This window comes from Eschrichtius robustus, chromosome 3, assembly GCF_028021215.1.
Source record: "Eschrichtius robustus isolate mEscRob2 chromosome 3, mEscRob2.pri, whole genome shotgun sequence".
NCBI lineage: Eukaryota > Metazoa > Chordata > Mammalia > Artiodactyla > Eschrichtiidae > Eschrichtius > Eschrichtius robustus.
The window spans coordinates 16,031,229-16,040,309 of NC_090826.1; the positions used below are offsets into that span (position 1 = coordinate 16,031,229).

Here is a 9,081-nt window from a genome sequence, read left to right on the forward strand (position 1 = left end):
AAACAAACAAACGAACAAAACAGACCCTTGCACACTGTGATCTCAACGCAGTCCCGGGTAACCCTCCCCACGCCCACTCCCCCACCAGGATATTCCAAAAGCAGTGGGAACAGAACAGAAGCAGGACTAGGTGAGCGAGCCTACACTCGGCTCCCAAGTGCAGCGCCCCACCCCTTCCTGTTCTCTGAGAGGCAGGAGGCTTAGTTACCGGTCGAATGCAGGCAATGCTTGGGACACACTTATACTAAAGAAATGGTCATTTAGCTGAAATTCAAATTTAACTGGGCTTCCTGTGTCATGATACATTAACTCTAGCAACCCCAGGAGGCTACGCCTTCCCAAAAGCTTGGAGATATCTCAGCCTTGCAAGTGGAAACTTTGCTACTGGCTGCTCCCACCAGCCTCCTGATGCTTGTGGGGAAGAGGACCCCGAGGCAGTGAGGTCCAGTGGGTGGATCCTTGTGCCTCTCAGAGCCTGTCCTCTTATGGAGAAATAAGGCCATGGCTATGGCGTGGGGACAGTAGGAGACCTCCATGTCCTTCTGGAGTGATTTTCTTTTACCACAAGCATGTATTACTTTTATAATCAGCAACAAGCCATAAAGACATTTCTACCTTAAAAATAAAATAAAATGAGGCTGCAGTGGACCAGGTAGTCTCTGAGGCCCCCACTGAAGCTAAGCTTCTGCAGTTCCAAGTAATTTCCTATTCTTTATTTGCATGTCATTTTAGGAGCATTCAGTGAGGCAGCCTTGTGAGGGGGAGGGTTGCTTTTATCCCCCCACCCCATCCCCCCAGGGATTCTGAGCCCAACCGGCTGGCCTGGGACGAATGTGGCCAGGCTGTGGGACATATCATCTTCCCACTGTCCCCACTCTGGGAGGTCACCTGGCTTGGCCTGGCCTAGCCCAAGCCTCTGGGCTCATTCCTGACCTGGAAGACTCCCCGAATGACCTGTTCTGAAGCCACCGAAAGGGCTTGGGTGTTGGCTCTGTAGGAGACTCCTGGGCCCCCATCAGAGCAGTCCTGAGATTCTAGGGAGCTTGTGATTTAACAAATCCTGAAAGGGGCAGGTGTGTCCCCATACCCAGGGACAAGTGTCTCTTTGCCAGCACACTAGGACCCCTCCCTAGTAAGAGGCCCCACTGGAAGGTCTCAGGGGAGGGTGGAAAACGCCCCATCCATATGCAGCATACGGTGGACTCATAGAAGAGTGAGGGCCCTGTGGTGGGTCACCCGAGCCTGAGTGGAGCCCCAGTTCCACCTCCTGTCAGCCTTGTGACCTTGGGCAAGTCACTTAACTGAGAGCCTGGGTAGTCCTGCGATAATGAGATAATGAATGCAAACCCCCGGAGGTGGCGGCAGGGAGGAGGAGAGGTGATCACACACAGGAGTGGTATCTGTTTAATCCCGGGAGAGTCCAGAGGCTGCCCTTTGGCCAAAGGAGCTTTTAATCTGCAATTCCCACAGACCCAGGACCACTCTGGAAGGTTCCCCACCCTCAGAGAGTACCCTCCCGGCTTTAGTCCAGGCGAGGGCCACTACTGGCCGCTGGAGCTGTGACTGGTCTCCCAGCTCAGGCGCAGGAGCCTGGCCCACGACCTTGGAAGAACCTGGGAGAAAGCTTCACCAAGCGACAGTACTTTTCCACTGCACTGCTCGGCCACCTCATCTGGCTTTCTGCTGTGCAGACAAGAGGCAAAGTGAGCCAGGCCGGCCCATCAGGAACCCACCCGAACTCACTCTCAGAGATGCGGGTAGGGATGTGAGGGGCAATGGGAATCCTAGAAAGAGGAGGGGAATACCGAACGCTCCAGGAGGAGCTTAGAGACCACCAGTGAGACCTGAGAAATTTGCGTTGGCAAAGCCCTCCGGTGGATTTCAGGAGATTCCTACTCCTTAACTTCCCCCTCCACGCCTTCCCCTCCGACGATAATGATTAAACCCGATGCACCGCGCCTGTGCCGGGTCTCGGGCGAAGAGCACTGCTAGCCTGCGCGGGGGAGGAGAGAGAGGAGGGCGAGAGGAGGGGACAAGAGAGCTAGCGGTCCCGCCCGGTGATGTAGGCAGCCCGGGGAGGTGGAGCCGCGACGCCTGAAGGAGTCCCCACCGCAGTCGCGCTCTCTCGGTCTACCCCTCCGAGCAGCCAGCCGCCAGCCCCGGCTCCGGCGACCTCCCTGCCGCCGCAATTTGGGCGGCGGGGACCGTGGGAGCCCCCCTATTCGGGCCTGGGGGGGCGTCTCCTCCCCGCCCAGTCCCTGCCCCTCCTTGCTTCCCGGACGGCTGGAGCGACTCCCGGGGGACGCTGTTCCCGGACGCTCGGCCGCCGCCCGGGCATCTCGGCTGCCAGCCCGGCTGGGCACCGGGCATCTGCGAAGCTAGCTAGCCCTGCCTGGCATTGGGCATCTCTGGGAACCGACTGTCTCCGGCGCCGCCCAGCTTCTCGAAAGCCCGGGGCCTCGGGCTTCTGCGCGCCCTCCCTTCCCCCGGCCGCGGGGCAGGACGCCCGTGAGCTCGCGGCGTCCCCAGCCCCTCTGGGCGCCGCCGCGATGCTGCCCTGGAGACGTAACAAATTCGTGCTGGTGGAGGACGAGGCCAAGTGCAAGGCGAAGAGCCTGAGCCCGGGGCTCGCCTATACGTCGCTGCTCTCCAGCTTCCTGCGCTCCTGCCCGGACCTGCTGCCCGACTGGCCGCTGGAGCGCCTGGGCCGCGTGTTCCGCAGCCGGCGCCAGAAAGTGGAGCTCAACAAGGAGGACCCGACCTACACCGTGTGGTACCTGGGCAACGCCGTCACCCTGCACGCCAAGGGCGACGGCTGCACCGACGACGCCGTGGGCAAGATCTGGGCGCGCTGCGGGCCGGGCGGGGGCACCAAGATGAAGCTGACGCTAGGGCCCCACGGCATCCGCATGCAGCCGTGCGAGCGCAGCGGCTCTGGGGGCTCGGGGGGCCGCAGACCGGCGCACGCCTACCTGCTGCCGCGCATCACCTACTGCACGGCGGACGGGCGCCACCCGCGCGTCTTCGCCTGGGTCTATCGCCACCAGGCGCGCCACAAGGCCGTGGTGCTGCGCTGCCACGCCGTGCTGCTGGCGCGGGCGCACAAGGCGCGCGCCCTGGCCCGCCTGCTCCGCCAGACCGCGCTGGCGGCTTTCAGCGACTTCAAGCGCCTGCAGCGCCAGAGCGACGCGCGCCACGTGCGCCAGCAGCACCTCCTCGCGGGGGGCGCCGCCGCCTCGGTGCCCCGCGCCCCGCTGCGCCGGCTGCTCAACGCCAAGTGCGCCTACCGGCCGCCGGCCGCCGAGCGCGGCCGCGGGGCGCCGCGCCTTAGCAGTATCCAGGAGGAGGACGAGGACCAGGACGAGGAGGCGGAGGAGCGCGAGGAAGGAGGCCCCCAGAGCGAGCGGCCGGAGGTGCTCAGCCTGGCCCGGGAGCTGAGGACGTGCAGCCTGCGGGGCGCCCCGGCGCCTCCGCCGCCCTCGCAGCCTCGCCGCTGGAAGGCCGGCCACCGGGACCGGGCGGGCCAGGCGCGCTGAGAGCCGAAGGGACAGGACTTGCGGCCCCAGACCCGGCCGGCCTGACTTACAGCCTCTAACCCCGGCCCTGCCCGCTACGGCTCCCCCTGGTACCCCGGCCCTTGCCTCCCTCATGGTCTCTGTTGTCCTTTCGAGCCTCGTCCTGGCTCATGGTGACGCCTGACACGCCATTGTATTGGGGAACCAGATGGGGGAGCCACAGGATTCAGTGCTCACCTCTCCCCCGACCTGAGTCTCCCGGAGCCCTCCATTGTGGATTTGCCCCCTACGCTTCACACCAAGTCTCCTTACCCATAGACCACGCCCTCCCTCCCCAAGCATCCTCTCAAGAGAAGGGGGGGAGACGTTTCCAGAAATCCAGGAGGGTGGCCTTGGATCTTGGCCAGGTGGAGGCAGTGGTCCTGCCCTTGACCAGGCTAGCCTTCCTCCCTGGGATGAGACCAACGCTGGCGAGGCATTCTTGTAGGGGGAAGAGTAAGTAGCCCCGGAGAATTGAGGCCAGGCCCAAAGTGGCAACTGAGTCCGCTGCCATACACACAAGGAAGACTTCTCTATGCCTGGCCTCTCTACCCCTTGGAGGACTTCTGGGACTTCACTCCTCTGGCTCTGGAGAAGACTGGGACGTTCCTACCAACCCCAACCAACCACAGGCTGGGCCAGGTAACAGCTCCCTGCACCAGATGGCTGTCCAAGCCTGTGCCCTGGCACCTGCCACCCGCCACAGGACTCCTCACCCACCCCATCTTTCTGCATACCGATGTGTGTGGTTCCCCCCTAGGCGCCCCACAACCAGGACCAAGACGAGGCCTCCAGAGGAGGTAAGGAGGACCTCTGGCAGTGCTTGAGGACACTGGCTACCCAGAAAATGGACACAGGAGGGATGCCCCCAAGTTGAGGCTTGTCAGAGCGCGAGGGTCCTGACAGCAGCTGGATTCTCATAGCACGATGAGGCAGGAGGATGCGGGAACCCAACAGAGAGAGCGGGCCCCTGCCCATGTGTCTCTCAGCAAGGCCACCAAAAGCCCAAAGATCTATGTGTCACCAAATGATCACTGTAAATAAAGTGTTCCTGCTTTTTCAGCCTGTCACCACTCCTGTGTTGTGTTTGATGCCAGGCCTGCTGGGGGTGAAAAGATTATCATCAGAACCTTAAAGGGCAGGAGAAGACCCCAGGAAGTATCCCCTTTAGCAGCTGGAGCCAACTCTCAGGATATGGGGGGACGAAGGGGCTGCTGCCAGGAAGCTGTTCCCTTCATGTCGGGAAAGGAGACAGTAGCAGGTGCACATCACCTGTGCCAAGCCTGGAAGGGGTGTCAGCTGTCTGTCTCGGTGTCCCGGAATGTCTCTCTGCCTGGGCACCAAACACAAGTGTCTCTGGGACATTGGGCAGGGAGGGGTCACTGGGCTGGGGCCTTCTCATCAGCCATGTATCTTTGAGAAGATTCATGTGTATGTATGTCAAAGCAGGTGGTATTTGCTGGGTCTCCTCAAGGATGTAAGGGAGAGGGGTGGGCAACCCAATTTGCTTTCAGAGGAGCTGGAGAGATCTGTCCAGACCATTATAACAGCAGGAGTCCTGAGCTTGGATATCTTCTTTACTTCTGTGCTGAGCTGGGCACTGATCCCAGAGTTGTCCAGAGCCCAGACGAGTGGCCTCTGCAATCACCAGCAATCAGGATTGTTCTGCTTCCTGGAGCTGCTGGAACAGAGGGTACCACTGCCGCTTCACCCTGGAGGAACCCAGGCAGGGTCAGGGGGTGCACTTTGAAGGGGAAAGCTGGGCTTGACTGCACACGTTTGGGGGGTGACAGGGATGCCCGGCATGTTCATTGCTTCCCTCTTATGCATTTCCAGGGGATTTGTTGGTGTTTCTCCCCATATGCAGAAGGAGAGAAGGAAGTGGGAAGATGTCAGCCCCGGGAGAGGAGGATGGGCTGCAAGGCAGCCTCTGGGGTTAGAGACAACCTCACCCAGCAACAAGGTCATAAGCACACCCTCTTTAATCAGATGCTTGCGGCAGAAATTTACTAAATGCCTGCCTTGGGACAGGCACTAAGCTAGGTCCTAGCGGTCCAGGAGTCCCTTCCCTGTGGCTCTTATATTCTCAAGTGAAATGCATATAATTAAAGGAACACTTGCAATATAATAATTCACAAGCACGCTCCCAGCCTTAGCCTCTGCTCCTCCACGCTTCTCTGGCAGCCTCCCAAAACATAGACACACACACACACACACACAGAGAACTGCCTTCTTCCTTTCCTTGCTCACAGTATGCTTGCTAGGCCTGGAGTTAGAAGACCAGAGTGAAAGGACTGTCCCTGCCTCCTTACCAGCTGTATGATGTTGGGCAACTCACTCAGCCTCTCTGAGCCTCACCATTATCAGTGGTAAAATGGGAGGGGGCTAATATCTACCTCACAGGCTGATTATAAGAATTAAATAGAATATGTCTGTGAAAAAGCTTTGGCAGATAATAAAATGCCCAGCACATGTGAAGAACAACCATTTTACCCATAGGATTCTTCTCTTTAGATTAGGATTTTTAGTGTGCCTTCCCCCCACGTCCACTCCACTCTCCCTGGTAACGGTGATTATAAGTTGTTTTCTCCCTCTCCCTCTCTCTCTCTCTCTCTCTCTTTTGGCCACGCTGTGTAGCTTGCGGGATCTCAGCTCCCTGACCAGGACCATGGCAGTGAAAGCCCGGAATCCTAACCACTAATCCTAACTTCCACATCTCCATTCTCAATATGTGTGATGGAGGAAGGACCTGGTCCACCTTCCCTCCCACAGTGGGTTGAGGATGAGATAAGCCACAGGGGAGCCAGCACAGTGCCAACTGCCACCAGGCCACAGAGTGGGTGCTGAGGGCAGCCCCAGCCAGCAGGCCCCAAGCATCGTTGCTACCAAAGGTGGAAGATGCATCCTGGAAAACCAGACCCCCCTCCATCTATGCACTGACTGCCCTTCTCCCCCGATCTTAGACACAAGCTCAAGAAGATCCCTGAAGCACTGGGCAAGCCATCTGGTGTCCCTGTGGCTCTTTTCCAGCACCAGAGTCCCCACCTGTAAAATAAAAATGGGAGAGTTCTCCCAGTCCTAGATTTCCCAGGGGTGCCCCGGGAGCTGCTGTGGGGAGTGATGGGGAGACGGAATGGGGAGGCCGCCCCCCCCCCTGCTTTAACTGGAGCATCTTGTCTGTTTTCCCTTTGGGGTTTATGCGATTCCAGTTGAATAATGGGACCCTACAGATTTTTCTGTTTCGAGTTTTAAACACTGGGTGAGATGCCCTTTAAACTTTCCTTCCAGCCCCCATGCTGTGTGTGTCTTAGGTCCATTGGGTCAACTAGGCCTGAGAAGTAACGCTGGAGTGTGAATGTGTCAATGGAGGGCTTTCCAAGAGCAACAGACAGCCGGGGACAACTCAGGCAGTGTGTCTCAGCTGGGCCAGCTTCTTGCCGGGGCCTCTGGGGCCTTATTTCCTGCTCTCCTGGTCCTGCTCCGGAGGGGCTGGGCTGTGACTGGGGTGACTGTGCCACAGCTCAGAGCTGACAGGATAGAGTTGGCCCACCAATGCCATCCTGATTCCTGCTGCTTCTCTTCCACACATGGACGTGCTCCCAGGCCCCAGACGTGGCCACGTGCTCCCACCTCCAGGCTCGTGCCCCTGCTAGTCTCACTACCGCAAATGTCCTTTCCTTCCGCTGCACGTGTCCAATCCTACCCTCTCTTCAAGGCCCAGCACAAATCCCACCTCCTCAGAACTTTCCTTAATGCACACCCTTCCCCCACTCCTGCCAAACCTGGGGGTGATCTCTCCTCTCAAACACACAGGACGTGGCCTATACTTTTCTCGTGGTCCTCATCAGGTTACCCCTGGGATTCCTGTTTATACGGAAGTGTCTTGTCTGTCATACTGATCCATCTTCATTTCCCCACCCCCTTCAGTACCCTGACCATGGCAGGGCAGAGAGTGAGGCTCAATATTAATTTGTTGAATGAACACATGAATGAATGAGCCAGATGGAAGAGCCCTCATGGAATAGGAAACCAAGTGGGTGGAGAAGTGTTCCTTCTGCCAGGCTTCCGCCTGGAGATGCTGAAGGAGAGCTATCCTCAGACGCCCTGCTCAGATGGATGGCTATTCCTGGGGAGAAAAACAGCAGTTCAAGAGATGAGGCCAGTGGAAGAAACTGAAGCCTCTGTCCCCGGGGTCCGCTCTGAGCTCCAAATCCCCAGGACTGGGCCTTCTCACTCTCTGGTCTAGCCCAGCCCCAGCAAAGGGCTGCCACTCACAATACAGAGCAGCTCCTGGAGGAGACCAGCCAACTCCAGGTGCGCTGTCTGGGCAGCGGGAGGACCATCCAGACAGATGCCATCTCTAATTTAACACACAGGCGGCCAGACCTGGGCTTGAGCATCAGATAGACCTGACTGCCCTTCCCAGAGCTGCCACCTGATGCCTTTATAACTTGGAGCAGGTTTCTGAAGGCTTTTAGAGCCTTGATTTTCCATCTGTGAAAACAGGGGTGGGTGAGTCTATATTTTATACGGTTGTTGGGAGAATGAAAGCTTTGCACTTGGATAATTTATTTAGCACAGTGCCTGGCGCACATAATAAGTTGTAGCTCCTGCTATTATGTTGATTATTATCATTTTACCTGGAGCTCCCCTTACTGACAGCTCTGGGATGAGGAGATCAGGTGCCTGGTCCCTGAGACACTAAAGATGCTGCTTGTTCATGCCCTGGGGTGGCATCATCTCTAAATCACGGTAGAAGATTCAGCTTCAGCTTGTCTTATTTTCATCTCCAGTTGTTCAGCCGACATAAGCCTGATCGCCTTAACACTAGATTAGATCTAATATCTTAAGCTTTTGTATCTCCTTTTCGCCTTAGCACCCAGCGCAATGCCAGACAAACAGTAAGCACTTCAGAGGTAAATGAATGAATGAATGAATGAATGAATGTTTAGCTGCTGCCGGCAGCAATGTTGACACATAGTCTTCCCAGCTAAGGTCTACAGAAAGCTGAGATGCCAGTCCTTTGTGAGTGATGGATCAGTTTCCCTCAAGTCCCCGTCTGCCCTTAGCTACAGGCTATGGAGAAGAGGAGGGGGCTGCTGGCTTAAGGACCAGTAGAGGACAGCCGAAAAGGATCGCGGGGCTGACACGCAGATCTGACGAATCTCTGAGCCAAAACTGTCCTCTCTCTCCCTTTGCTCGACTGCCTCCTGTCCGTAAAGCACATATGGGTTTGTCAGCTGATCCAGAATAACTGAGCCTCCTCACCACTCAACTTGAGAGGGAAAGAGGTTGGGCAGGTGAGGCATTAAGGGGGAAGGTGGAGTTCAAGCCATCATAAAGGAGACCTCAGCCGGGAAGATTGGGCCGGTACTGCGGCATGCTGGGAACCCTTGACAAAGGCTAAAGGACTTGGAAAGCTCAGGTGGATCTTGTTTTTGTCTGCCCAGCATCCTTCCATCTCCCCTTTATGGTAGAGACTGCCTCCCCATTCTCCCCTGCACTGAGATGTGGTCATGTGACTGAG

General features: G+C 57.4%; 1 protein-coding gene across 1 annotated transcript; it reads left to right on the plus strand.

The window, feature by feature from the left end:
* The first annotated feature begins 2,105 nt into the window (after positions 1-2,105).
* Positions 2,106-4,624, plus strand: FAM43B (family with sequence similarity 43 member B). Its single transcript, XM_068539067.1, has one exon. It carries the CDS (start codon positions 2,550-2,552, stop codon positions 3,534-3,536), a length of 987 nt encoding a protein of 328 aa, XP_068395168.1. The 5' UTR covers positions 2,106-2,549; the 3' UTR covers positions 3,537-4,624.
* Positions 4,625-9,081: the final 4,457 nt, after the last annotated feature.

Coding starts and splice junctions, on each gene's coding strand:
- FAM43B (XM_068539067.1), top strand. CDS start 2,550: ATGCTGCCCTGGAGACGTAACAAATTCGTGCTGGTGGAGGACGAGGCC.